General features: G+C 42.1%; 2 protein-coding genes across 6 annotated transcripts in view; both read right to left on the minus strand.

Moving 5' to 3' along the window:
• LOC112222794 (protein spire homolog 1) overlaps positions 1-2,583 on the minus strand; it is a 45,628-nt gene extending 43,045 nt beyond the window's left edge. For 3 of the 4 annotated variants that reach the window (XM_024385567.2, XM_024385568.2, XM_024385566.2), the window contains exon 1: positions 2,052-2,583. In XM_024385567.2, the coding sequence (XP_024241335.2) occupies positions 2,052-2,406 (355 nt within the window). In that variant the 5' untranslated portion in view covers positions 2,407-2,583. The remainder of the gene's footprint in view (positions 1-2,051) is intronic. The other variant, XM_024385569.2, reaches the window with a different exon arrangement.
• Positions 2,584-3,133: 550 nt separating this feature from the next.
• LOC112222793 (V-type proton ATPase subunit C 1-A) lies at positions 3,134-13,367 on the minus strand. Of its 2 annotated transcripts, none has more exons than XM_024385564.2 (13): positions 13,213-13,367; positions 12,614-12,802; positions 10,883-10,950; positions 7,930-8,015; positions 7,350-7,444; positions 7,010-7,101; positions 6,720-6,818; positions 6,558-6,626; positions 6,289-6,381; positions 6,117-6,210; positions 5,807-5,904; positions 5,519-5,645; positions 3,134-4,308 (listed from the first exon to the last, which is right to left on the minus strand). In XM_024385564.2, exons 2-13 carry the CDS (start codon positions 12,743-12,745, stop codon positions 4,213-4,215), a joined length of 1,149 nt encoding a protein of 382 aa, XP_024241332.1. In that variant the 5' UTR covers positions 12,746-12,802; positions 13,213-13,367; the 3' UTR covers positions 3,134-4,212. The 2 variants fall into 2 exon arrangements, with proteins under 2 accessions (XP_024241332.1, XP_024241333.1); XM_024385565.2 differs by having other exon boundaries at positions 12,614-12,821; positions 13,213-13,361.
• Between the last annotated feature and the right edge of the window lie 988 nt (positions 13,368-14,355).

A 14,355-nucleotide genomic window follows, 5' to 3' on the forward strand; every position in this document is an offset into this window, starting at 1 on the left:
CCTACTCCACCCCCACTCCCCATTGTACAGTGGATTCAGACCCCTTCAGGAAAGTATTCAGACCCCTTGACTTTTACCACATTTTGTTACGTTACAGCCTTATTCTAAAATGTTGTTTTTTAAAAATCCCCCCGTATCACTCCACACACAATACCCCATAATGACAAAGCAAAAACTGTTTTTAAAAAAAATATTTTTGCAAATGTATACAAAAAAAACGACTGAGTCTCCTCTGCAGATCCTCTCAAGCTCTGCCAGGTTGGATGGAGAGCTGCTCCTGAGTGGTGCAGCGGTCTAAGGCACTGCATCTCAGTACAAGAGGTGTCACTACAGTCCCTGGTTTGAATCCAGGCTGTATCACATCTGGTCGTGATTGGGAGTCCCATTGGGCGGCGCACAGGTTTGGCCGGGGCAGCCAGTATTTGTAAATAATAATTTTTTTCTTAACTGACTTGCCTAGTTAAATAAAGGTTAAATTAATAATAAATAAAAGAGTGTCACTGCACAGCTATTTCCTGGTCTCTCCAGAGATGTTTGATTGGGTTCAAGTCCGGGCTCTGGCTGGGCCACTCAAGGACATTGAGACTTGTCCCAAAGCCACTCCTGCGTTGTCTTGGCTGTGTGCTTAGGGTCATTGTCCTGTTGGAAGGTGAACCTTCGCCCCAGTCTGAGGTCCTGAGCGCTCTGGAGCAGGTTTTCATCAAGGATCTCTCTGTACTTTGTTCTGTTCATCTTTCTCTCGATCTTGACTAGTCTCCCAGTCCCTGCCGCTGAAAACATCCCCACAGCATGATGCTGCCACCACCATGCTTCACCGTGGGGATGGTACCAGGTTTCCTCCAGATGTGACGCTTGGCATTCAGGCCAAAGAGTTCAATCTTGGTTTCATCAGACCTGAGAATCTTGTTTCTCATGGTCAGAGTCCTTTAGGTGCCTTTTGACAAACTCCAAGTGGGCTGTAATGTGCCTTTTACTGAGGAATGGCTTCCATCTGGCCACTCTACCATAAAGACCTGATTGGTGGAGTGCTGCAGAGATGGTTGTCCTTCTGGAAGTATCTCCCATCTCCACAGAGGAACTCTAGAGCCCTGTCAGAGTGACCATTGGGTTCTTGGTCACCTCCCCCGATTGCTTAGTTTGGCCGAGCGGCCAGCTCTAGGAAGAGTCTTGGTGGTTCCAAACTTCTTCCATTTAAGAATGATGGAGGCCACTGTGTTCTTGGGGACCTTCAATGCTACATAAATTAGTTTGGTACCCTTCCCCAGACCTGTGCCTCGACACAATCCTGTCTCAGAGCTCTAGAGACAATTCCTTCAAGCTCATGGCCTGATTTTTGCTCTGACATGCACTGTCAACTGTGGGACCTTATATAGTCATATGTGTGCCTTTCCAAATCATGTCCAATCAATTGAATTTACCACAGGTGGACTCCAATCAAGATGTAGAAACATCTCAAGGATGATCAATGGAAACAGGATCCACCTGAGCTCAATTTCGAGTCACATAGCAAAGGGTCTGAAAACTTTGTAATATATTTGCAGAAATGTCTAAAAAACTGTTTTCACTTTGTCATTATGGGGTATTGCGTGTCTTGATGAAAACATGTTTTTATATAATATATTTTAGAATAAGGCTGTAGCATAACGAAATGTGGAAAAAGTTAAGGGTCTGAATACTTTCCCGAATGCACTGTATGTCAGTGCAGCAACAAATTGTGCCATGGAAATATGTTGATTTTTCATTTTCTCAGTAGGCTATTTTATAGTGTGAATGATGAACATGAACATGTGATGTGTGACAGGGGAAAACAACAACAGCTGAGCCAGCTGACTAAATGCAATAGCCAACAATTGGAAAGCATGACATATGAATCTATCAGTCGGTGTCCAGCTGCCTTGTTGACCTAATTTCTACATTTTAAAAAAATATTACAGATTTTCTCATTCTAGGAACTGGTAATATTACCAATGTGTTGGAGAAATCAAAAAAAGACAGAAAAAAAATCATGAACGCATTGCAAAACATCATCATTACATAATTATTGTACCTACCATCACAGCCTTCATATTGTAATTTGACAGCTCCGTCTTTTTGAATCCTCACATCCCGTGGTCCCTCAATCCTTTTCGGAGTATCCACCACTGATGCACCGGCAGCTGGGCCAGAATTCCTCCTATGTCCCTGAGCCAGGTTTATGCAGCATTGGTAACACACTGCCCAAGCCTGCTCTTCGTTAATCGGTTGGCTGTAGAGCATTAAAATCTCCTCCAAAGACAGTTCACTTCCCCCTCTTTCCTCCATTCCGTCCATTTTTGCCATCCCGGGATACGGCGTCTTATCTCGCTGGACCGCAGCAGGGCCGATCAGCTCTCCATTCTCCTCGTCCGAATCTCGCCGCTTGGCCATCCTTTCATTCTATCCACCGAGAAGGGCCGGTGATGACACTAATAAACGGGGAGCCGCAGATAAACAAACGATCCGGGCAGCCTGAAGACATCGGAAAAGATGCGATTCCCTTGCAACAGCAGCACCACCACGGACAGTGATTATTATTTCCCCCGCCTTGCTGTGTTTTCGTATGGGTACCAGTCATATGACGGACTGTTTGCATGGTCTGAACGCCTGTCAGGTTTCGGGCGACTTCAGAGGAATGCATACATAGGTGACATGCGCAGCTAGAGGACTTTATTTCCCACTTTGCCTGTTATTTTGTGCCATCTGCTGTCCAATTTGATAGAGTACGGTGCATGTGAATACATCTAGGCAATGTGTAGGCTACTCTGGCAATGATGTTATGCTCTCAAACAAATACTATTTCTCAGTGATGGATTTGGGAGCACATTTCTATTCATATTGAATTCCTCATATTAATGTTTGAAGGCAGGGATTTCTTAATGGTTATGTACATTCCTACTTCTCAATGGAGGAACTTCCTCTAACTACCCTGCCCTTAGTTCTGCAGAGGCCAAGCATGACTCACTCTCTTTCTCCCACACAACTGTAAACGTGGAAGATTCCTGCAGGGCCTGGCCGTTCATTGTAATATGTAATGTTTACAACCTTACCTGCAGATATAGCCTACCAACACAGACAACCTCTAACCCCAATCATGGACAAAATACAGACCATTTTCTTCATATTGACTGTTTTATCTATTCATAGTATACATAATGCTTACACATTCATATATCTCTTTTAACATCAAATATACACAACATGAGATAACACAAATATAGCATCTTTGTAACACTATTTGTTGCCAAGGTGAACCAATATCTCATGAACATGTACCAGATGTGCTTAGATGCGCAGGTAAAAGAACAAATTGGTCACATACACAAGTATCTATGAATAGTACCACTCAAAGATGTAGCTATCAATATGCACAACACAGACGTGGAATGATTGAAAATGCATAAACTACCAGAAATAAATATTTAGAGATCTTATTCGTTTCAGCACACAGTTAAAGGCCCAATGCAGCCGTTTTATCTCAACATCAAATCATTTCTGGGTAACAATTAAATACTGTGATTGTTTTCAATTAAAATGTTCAAAATGGTCAAAAAGTAACAAAAAATAGGATTTTAGCATGAGCAATTTCTCAAGCAAGAATTTGACTAGGACTGTTTTTGGATTGGGGATGGACAAATGTAAACTAGCTGTTATTGGCAGAGGTTTGGAACACTTTCATATTGTTCTATTTATTAATTAGTCACCAGTCAGCCGAAAACTCCATCCCACCAAAACAGGCTGAAATGTCTATCTTACACTAAAATGGCCTTATTCCACAATATCGTTCCGACCTCAGTGTGGAAATCTATATAAAAACACAGGACAATCAAAATTTTGACTGCACTGGGCGTTTAAATACAGTGTACTTTGATTATGCTGTTTAAAAAAAAATCTGTAAACAAAACCAACTAAATTTACATCAAGCCATTGTTTGTCCTCAGTTTGTACAGATGGAGGGGTTCACTAAGTGCTTTAAACCACAAGGAATGAGCATGCACATCTGAGGAGAGCAAAGATAAACAGTATCACCCAGACATGAGGAGAGCAGAGGAGAGGACGATTAGAGAGGAGAGGAGATAGCAGGGCAGAGAAAGGAGAAAAGAGCAAGACTGGGAGAAAGATTTACAGGAAAACACAAGTTAGTGGGTACTCAGCATAAAGACAAGACAGAACAGAGGGGTCAGGTACAGTGAAAATCTATTTAAAGTCCAGCAGGTTGCAGTCTATCTTGTAGTAAACATAAGGGTAGTACTCCTGCTGGCTCAGGTTCAGACCAGGGATATCCATGGCAGACTACAAGGGAATAAAGAAACAGAAACCATTAGCTTTCGTGGTAAAGAACATTAACACAACAGGGATAATGTGGTTGTCTAACAGGTCTGCTGAACCAGACGATATCAATCTCATTTAGCTAATGTACCATAATTTTTAATACACAACATTTGTTTGGCATCGCAATGTCCCATTACTACAATGATACAACAGGTGTTCATCTGGGCACAGCAGGTATAATGTTGTAAATGGCTATTGTAGCTTGAAACGGCTGATTTTTAATGTAATATCTACATAGGCCCATTATCAGCAATCATCACTCCTGTGTTCCAAATGGCAAATTGTGTTAGCTAATCCAGGTTTATCATTTTAAAAGGCTAATTGATCATTAGAAAACCCTTTTGCAATTATGTTAGCATTAGAAAACTGTTGTTCTGATTAAAGAAGCAATAAAACTGGCCTTCTTTAGACTAGTTGAGTATCTGGAGCATCAGCATTTGTGGGTTCGATTACAGGCTCAAAATGGCCAGAAACAAAGTACTTTCTTCTGAAACTCCTACGTCTATTCTTGTTCTGAGAAATTAAGGCTATTCCATGCGAGAAATTGCCAAGAAACTGAAGATCTCGTACAACACTGTGTACTACTCCCTTCACAGAACAGCGAAACTGGCCCTAACCAGAATAGAAAGAGGAGTGGGTGACCCCGGTGCACAACTGAGCAAGAGGACAAGTACATTAGAGTGTCTAGTTTGAGAAACAGACGCCTCACAAGTCCTCAACTGGAAGCTTCATTAAATAGTGCCCGCAAAATACCAGTCTCAATGTCAACAGTGAAGAGGCGACTCCGGGATGCTGGCCAGTTTTATTCCTTCTTTAAAATCAGAACAACAGTTTTCAGCTGTGCTAACATAATTGCAAAAGGATTTTCTAATGATCAATTAGCCTTTTAAAATGGTAAACTTGGATTAGCTAACACAACGTGCCATTGGAACACGGGAGTGATGATTGCTGATAATGGGCCTCTGTACGCCTATGTAGATATTCCATTAAAAAATCTGTTGTTTCCAGCTACAATAGTCAGTTACAACATTAACAATGTCAACACTGTATTTCTGATCAATTTGATGTTATTTTAATGGACAAAAAAATGTGCTTTTCTTCCAAAAACAAGAACATTTCTAAGTGACCCCAAACTTTTGAACGGTAGTGCATTTCAGGTCTAATTACTCACATCGATAACAGCTGCAGCGCTGCTGTCCAGGTGTTTGTATAGGTCATTGAGAACCTCCCTCAGTTTCTTCATGTTCTTCTTGTTGGGCTGGAGCAGCATGGCCTGGAAGTTCACAGGCAGCCCATATCTGTGGGAGCATGGGCAGAGCAGTTAAATCACTAACAGCAGGCACAGCCAGTTAGATATTTTATTTGTATTCAAGTTGACTTCTTGTCAATACAAGCATCTTGTCACTCACTACAAACATCTAACAATTGGACGACTGTTAGTACAGTGTGATCGTCATACCTTAAGACAGACTCCACAAAGACCCTCAGAGCCTTGATGTGAATCCATGCGATGAAGGCCTCACTGAAGTTCACTTTCAACCATCGCACCAGTGGCCCCTGACAGAGGGAAAATAATACTTAGGGTTAGATCTACCCTACTGTGTAGCTAGTACTGTCCAATAGTTTCACCCACCCACCCCATCCCAGAATGGTTGCAGGGATGTCCGAACACTAAGTGTACTTGCAATGAAACATTTTTGTTTTTACAGTGTAACGTTTCGGTCACATATACCTTGGTCAGGCATCACATTTCTAGTCATATGACTTACAAACTGCTTCTTCTTGTCTGTGGAGAGACGTGTCATCTCCTCTTTGTCCGCATTCATCTCCTGCTCGTTGTACTGGAAGTCCCTGACTGTGTACCTGATAGAAACAGAAAGATAATTACATATGGAGAAGTGTGTGTGTGTGTGTGTGTGTGTGTGTGTGTGTGTGTCTTACTTGTTCTCTCTGGCCTTGTGTCTGAAGTCATCAATGGCCTTCCTGAATAGGGTGACGCTGAACAGACCACTGTCATGGTCCTCAAACAGCAGGCTGTAATAATGGGACAAACAGAACAGTCAAACAGGCATGATGGACTAACAATGAAATCACTTCCTGAGCAGAAAATACTAAAAGAGATATGAAAGATATGGATTGAAGAGACTATGTATTGAAGTAGTTATTTTAACATGCATTCACTACGGGCTCTGAATCTCCTATAAACTTACTTAGTGGATCGGGGTACCACCATTTCAGACAACGTTTCATAGGTTTTCTGCCAGTCAGCATAACTCGTCCTAGAAGGATCCAGAATTGTTAGACGGCAAACTGGTGTTATAAAAAAAGTTGAAATATGACACCGTTGAAAACTGGGAAAAAGTTGTACTTACTTTGGTACAACCACCAGCATAGTGATCAGATACTCTGAGTCAATCACAAAGTCCTCCTTCTTGACAATGTCAGCCAGACTCCTGGTCAGCAGGCTCCCCCTACAGACAACATGGTATTGCATGATATATTAATGATAATGTAAACAAATATTGAAAGAAACAATTGAACATAGCAAATATGCATTGGAAGACTTTTCCTCAACACTGGTTCAAATATATTTCTAGTTTAGCATAGATGAGCAGCCGTGGAAAATATAGTTATGCCCTCGAGCAAATAAAATTTGACTCACGCGTTCTTTCTCTCCAGATTCTGCAGGTTCCCTTTCAGGTTGTTGTAGGCAGACGCTCTGGCCTTCAGGTCGTTGTCAATCTGGCTTACTTGCTGTAGAGAGGAACAGGTCAAGTACTCAGAATATGACCCACGTAAAAACTCTGCACACAGTGTTTTAACAACAGATTTACTCGAGGTAGAGAAAATACAGTTGATTGATACTATTGAAATATCATTTACTTGTTGATATCTTTTTACCTTCATGCGCTATCGAAATCATGACAATTATTTTTTTTAAAGGGGTTCCGTCTAGCTAATTATCAAGAGAATCAGATGAGGAGGGTAGGAGAAAGACTTGCCTTGGATATGATATCAGAGATGTTCTTCAGTGACTGCTTGATGGGGTACTTGGCCATGTCCCACTGAAACCGTGTGATGTAGGTCACCAGATCCACTAGAGGGAATCAAAGCATTGTTATTGAGGGAAGGACTTGTTAGAATTACGTTTTTACATTATGATGCATGGCTTTATGGGTAATTGCAAAATAGTGGGTAATTGCAAAATAATCAACCATTTCTAAAATGTGCTGTTAATTCCTTAGTATTTCGTATTAACAGGTTAAAAGGATAATTGCTTATTCAATCAATGTGCACAGTAGAGGTAGCAGCACACTTCCTGGATTCATTGTTTTTCAGGAGTCCTTTGTATGTGATGATAACCAACTAGCTAATCTCTAATGTCCTCCATTGTTTTCATATGAGTAACTTGTATGTGATGATAATGATAGAAATAGAATAACCAACTTGAATGGGAATGTCCATTCTAGTAATTTTATTTATGCGATAATAACTGCCTCCATTGTTTTCATACCAGTATCTTGTATGTGATAACTAGCTGCATTGTTTTCATATGAGTAACTTGTATGCGATGATAAGTACCTCCGTTGGCCAGCAGGTTCTCCTGGACTTTGTCTCGGCTGTCCTCCAACACATCAGCCATGTACTGAGACACCTTCTTCACCACACTGTGAACAGCCAGGAGACATTCACAGTCAGGCCACAGTCAGCAAGCCCTCATCAAGAGATTATAAACTGGATGATTCAAGCCCTGAATTCTGATTGGCTGACAGCCGTGGTATATCAGACCGTATACCACAGGTATGACAAAACAGTTATTTTTACTACTCTAATTACATTGGAAACCAGTTTATAATAGCAATAAGGCACCTCGGGGGTTTGTGATATATGGCCAATATATCACGGCTAAGGGCTGTATCCAGGCACTCCGCGCTGTGTCGTGCTTATGAACAAATCAAATCAAACTTTATTTGCCACATGCACAGAATACAACAAGTGTAGACTTTACCGTGAAATGCTTACTTACAAGTCCTTAACCAACAGTGCCATTCAAGAAGAAGAAAATATTAACCAAGTAGACTAAAATAAAAAGTAATAATAAAAATAACACAATAAGAATAACGAGGCAAGGCCTCCCGGATGGCGCAGTGGTCTAGGGCACTGCATCACAGTGCTAGCTGTGCCACCAGAGACTAGGTTCGCGCCCAGATGTAAATTGTTCGGTGGTGATTTTTATTAATTGTTCAGCAGTCTAATGGCTTGCAGGTAGCAGCTGTTGAGGAGCCTTTTGGTCCTAGACTTGGTGCTCCGGTATAGTTCGTTGGCGATGTGGACACCAAGGAACTTGAAACTCTCGACCCGCTCCACTACAGCCCCGTCGATGTTAACGGGGGCCTATTTGGCCTTTTCCTGTAGTCCTCGATCAGCTCCTTTGTCTTGCTGATGTTGAGGGAGAGGTTGTTGTCCTGGCACCACACTGCCAGTTCTCTGACATCCTCCCTATAGGCCGTCTCATTGTTGTCTGTGATCAGGCCTACCACTGTTATGTCGTCAGCAAACTTAATAATGGTGTTGGAGTCGTGTTTGGCCACGCAGTCGTGGGTGAACAGGGAATACAGGAGGGGACTAAGTACACACCCTTGAGGGGCCCCAGTGTTAAGGATCAGCGTGGCAGACGTGTTGTTTCCTACTCTTACCACCTGGGGGTGGCCCGTCAGGAAGTCCAGGATCCAGTTGCAGAGGGAGGTGTTAAGTCCCAGAGTCCTTAGCTAGTGATAAGCTTCGTGGGCACTATGGTGTTGAACGCTGAGCTGTAGTCCATGAACAGCAGTCTCACCTGGTGTTCCTTTTGTCCAGGGGAGAAAGGGCAGTTTGGAGTGCGATTGAGATTGCATCATCTGTGGATCTGTTGGGGCAGTATGTGATTTGGATTGGGTCTAGGGTGTCCGAGAGGATGCTGTTGATGTGAGCCATGACCAGCCTTTCGAAGCACTTCATGGCTGGGGCGGTAATAATTTAGGCAGGTTACCTTCGCTTCCTTGGGCACAGGGACTATATGGTGGTCTGCTTGAAACATATAGGTATTACAGACTCGGTCAGGGAGAGGTTGAAAATTTCAGTGAAGACACATGGCAGTTGGTCCACGCATGCTTTCAGTACATGTCCTGGTAATCCGTCTGGCTCAGCGGCTTTGTGAATGTTGACCTGTTTGAAGGTTTTGTTCACATCGGCTACCGAGAGCGTTATCACACAGTCATCCAGAACAGCTGGTGCTCTCGTGCATGCTTCAGTGTTGCTTGCCTCGAAGCGAGCATAAAAGGCATTTAGCTCATCTGGTAGGCTCGCGTCACTGGGCAGCTCGCGTCTGGGTTTCCCTTTGTAGACCATAATAGTTTTCAAGCCCTGCCACATCCGACGAGCCGGTGTAGTAGGATTCAATCTTAATCCTGTATTGACGCTTTGCGGAATTTGATGGTTCGCCATAGCCCTTAGCCATGATATATTGGCTATATAGCACACCTCTTTGGGCCTTATTGTTTAAATAGACCATGCTTTCATATAGCACTCTGCTCAAGACATAAAAGTCTAAGCAGACTGTTCATTGGGCAGGGTATGGGTGTTTATCCATCTATATTCTACAGCACCAGACCAACAACTGTGCACATTATACAGTATACATTTGAAATACCTTTTTAACAGACAATGGACCTGTAGGCCTACTACTTATTATTCACAGAAATAGATTGTAACTTTTTTTTTTGCACTGTAGTTGCCTTCACTGAACCAAAATGATGTGGATAATACTTGATATGATTACATTCCAATTGATGTGTGATCAGTGGATGACGGAGAAAAACTAAATTCCATGCAATGACAGAATGCTTGATGTCAATAAGCCTCAGGCATGTTTGCCTACACAACTGACACCTAAAAACGCTGTCAGATTAAGCAAATCCAAAATCAGTCTGTAAAAGGTGTTACTTTGGCATGAGATTTCTCATCTTCAAATTACCTACAGACGAGTTCCAGAACAAGGCTGATATTGCCCTATGAGAGGTAACTGGGTTGCTAATGTTGGTCTTTTTTTGAGAGTAAATGTCTACAGAGGAAGCAGGGCTTGTTTAGTATGTGTGAAATTTTGGACGTCAAGATTTTCCAAGGATTATAAATAACTTGAAACCAACAGTAGCACACAAGTCATGAGCCATAAATATGACTGAGTAAAGAGATGCTGGTGTGTCACCAAACTGTAAATTGCTAACTTTAGTCTGTGGGCCTGCTAGCCTCACGTTGGTGTGAAATTCCTTACTGTAGCAAGGTTAGGGCCACGGAGGGATTACAGAATTGACTGGACTCTGAAGACATCAGACTCACACTGGTTTGTGAGGCACTTTGACAAAAATAATATGTCTATCACAACACATTCACAATGGACAAGGTGTATAAATAGTAATGAATTTGATATTTTGTACAGTAAATCCTGAAGTGATACTTAATGTTCAAAGGGGAAATTGCAGTGTAGTTAAATGCCTACCCTTCAATAAAGGAGTCCAGTTTGGCCAGGTCATCTGACAGCCCAACTAACACATCTAGCGTCCCCACCTGTTAATGCAAAAAGGAAAAAGGGCCAAACGTGTCAAAGCTTTGATTCAAACAGTATTTCCCCTTCCATCATATATCCAGGGTGAGCCCATTTTATAGATGGGGTGAGCCCATTTTATAGATGGGGTGAGCCCATAGGTTCATTGGCTTAATGCCAGAGGCCTAAATGTTGCTTTTTGAGGGCCTTTGATCAAACTAGGGCCAACTCAAACTAGGGCAAAGACTGGATGAGAGTCCTGAGGTCAGGGGTCTGGTTGTGCTGCCTGCCTGTGTGTTGTTTTCTCAGTGACATCTGAGAGTCAGTCACCCAGCAGTGACATTCAGGGGCCCGTGTGCTTTGGATGGCGGCGCTTTTGTCGGGACCCCTACATGTGTTTCAAAATGTTCCGTCGCGTGCTGTGTACCCCAAGTGGCAAAGGGGTCAGTAGGGTCACCATCAACCATCCTCTAGGGACTCTGGATACTTTCCCTAGAATATAATGGCTATTGAATAATTTTGGATGGGTGGCACTTCTGGAGTAATGAAAGGAGAAAGCTTTGACCCATAGCATTATTAACAGATCCCTTATTGGGAGCAGTGAGCGGGGAATACTTATTTCTCTATAGTTGCTTTTGGAGTACTATTGGGAATATGATTTAATTTGCGAGTAAACTATGGCAATGTTTTGTGGAAGCCTTGACCCACATAGGAATGTAGAGGAGCTAGTAAGTATACTGAACAAAAATATAAACACAACATGCACAACTGAAATAAATTCATTAGGGCCTAATCTATGAATTTCACATGACTGGGCAGGGGCGCAGCCATGGGTTGGGGAGCCAGGCCCAGCCAATTAGATTTCGTTTTTCTAAAGACAGAAATACTGCTCTGCATACTCCCTTCCCTTCCTCAGATGATCCCGCAGGTGAAGAAGACGGATGTGGAGGTCCTGGGCTGGCTTCGTTACACATGGTCTGCAGTTGTGAGGGCAGTTGGATGTACTGCCAAATTGTCTAAAACGGCAGCTTATGGTAGAAAAATTAACATTAAATTCTCTGGCAGCAGCTTTGTTGGACACTCCTGCAGTCAGCATGCCAATTGCACAACACAATGTGGCATTGTGTGTGTGACAAAACTGCACATTTTAGAGTGGCATTTTATTGTCCCCAGCACAAGGTGCACCTGTGTAATGATCATGCTGTTTAATCAGCTTCTTGATATGCCATACCGGTTAGGTGGATGGATTATCTTGGCAGAGGAGAAATTCTCAGTAACAGGGATGAGAGAAATAAGCTTTTCTTTTTTTTGCATATGGAACATTTCTGGGATCTTTTATTTCACCTCATGAAACCAACACTTAACATGTTGAGTTTATATATTTGTTCAGTATAAGTTAGTTGGGCGATATGGTCATTTTCATTCAATAATTTTCTCAAATTTTATGGTATATTTGAGTAGTGCATGCAGGATAGCAAAAAGTGAATTCTGAGTTTTAAAAAAATCTCAAACAAACTAGGAGAACTGACAGTGAAATAGTAAGTATTTATTTATTTAGCACTGTCAACATATTGTTATAGACGGTATTGTAAAAATCTATACCGGTATTCACAATCTATTGCGCAGCCCTACAAGTTAGTATGGTAATGTAGTAGCTACTATTTATGGCTACTGCTGCATGCTAACCTTGAGGTCTGGGATGTTGAACTTGTGGTTGGTGGACAGGTTGTTGTTGCGGGTGGTAGCCACCATCATCTGGTCCCATGTCTGCTGGCAGGTCTTCTCTCCAGGAGCTGAGATCAACCAGAACTCTGTCATGGTTACAGCTATACACTGATGACTACAGGCTCAAAACGAAATGCACAGAGATGGGTGCTGTAAGACAAAAAAAAAACTGTTTTACTTGTTAAACAGGACTTCATTTGTAGTACAATATTATCAATCGCAACGTTATTCTCTATTTCATGTTGATACATCAGTAAATAAATGGTAGCAAGACAACACTGACTGCTATTTAATCAATCTCTGTCTCCCCAAACCTGTCTTATCTACGTGTTGCTGATGTATCTGGTTAGCTAGCGAGCATGCAAGATAAAGGATATTTGTCTTCTTATGCTTTACATCAAAAGTTGCTAACGTTAGCTAAACCTCACTAACGTTGCTGCAAGTGACATTCTCAGTTGATTGAAACATGACCCATAGCTAGCTAGCTAGCATCACATGATATCAAGTAACGTTAGATTAACAGTAAAAAATAATTATAATACAGTTTTCACATTTCTTACCTGAGATCTAATGACAAAACTATTCGAACACTAATCAATTACTACCGTACAATTCCTATGGTTCAATATTCATAATTGCCAATCAAATCGTAAGACTAGAGGTCTTTCCAGCAGCATCACATTCATGTCAGCTGATCAGATGAGGAACAGAAAGGCCTCTCGTGGGGGAGGGAAACTTTTTGACGTCACGATATTTGACAGACGACCTCAGCTGGTTTGGAGGAGGTACTACAGCCTCGACATTTCAAAACAGAGTAGGACGATTTTTTTCTGACAGAAATCGTTTACAAAAAGTAGCAGGATTGGGGTCAGTTGATCCATTTAAATTTAGGAGTGCTATTTATTTACAATTAGTCATTTTAACCATTGAATTGAGTTGCATGATCCCCTCAATAATGTACTGTACTTCTTGTAATTCCATAATCTCAGTGACATTCTTGCTATCTTAGTTCTGAGGACACAGACAGTCTCAAATGCCCAGTCAGCTGGAATTTGGGGTGTAGACGTTCTATATCTGGACAGGAGTCCAGCCGTTTCCTGACTCTGGGTGTCTCCCTGCTCAGAATTCAAGGAAAACCCCACAAAGGGACATGTTTATAGTTCAGTAGGTCTGGGGTGCATTGTTTGGGATACAATGCCTGGTCTGGCTGGAGCCAGCCGACCAGCCAACCCCTCAGATCAAACGACAGGCCAAGGACCAGGGTGGGCTGCCCACTGTTGGCCGCAGGCCAGTCTACAAGGACATTTCTGGGCACACAGACTGTAATCACTCTCTCATTTGGGCTACTGACACGCAGACTGGGTCTTTGAGTGGGGATGATGATGTGAGGAGAGGTATTAACTGAGTGTGTCCTCAACAAAAACTTCCTCTAATACAAGTTAGTCATACAATGTGAGAGCTCTGAAAACCCTATGGATGAAGTTCATTGCTGCAACTTTGTGTATTTCAAAGATGAATGTCAACATTCTCTGTCATTCTCATCTCAGTTACATGGTTTAATATATCCAAAGCATTACACAAAAATAGAGCACCAGGTTTGTTGTTGAGTCCTACCAACAGAAACATGTGTCACATGCTCCCTCTAGTTCTAATGCTTTGTATACCGTGCTTAACTTTACATATCACATGTTTGAACTTTTACC

Source organism: Oncorhynchus tshawytscha, linkage group LG23 (genome assembly GCF_018296145.1).
Source record: "Oncorhynchus tshawytscha isolate Ot180627B linkage group LG23, Otsh_v2.0, whole genome shotgun sequence".
In the NCBI taxonomy this organism is placed as follows: Eukaryota; Metazoa; Chordata; class Actinopteri; order Salmoniformes; family Salmonidae; genus Oncorhynchus; species Oncorhynchus tshawytscha.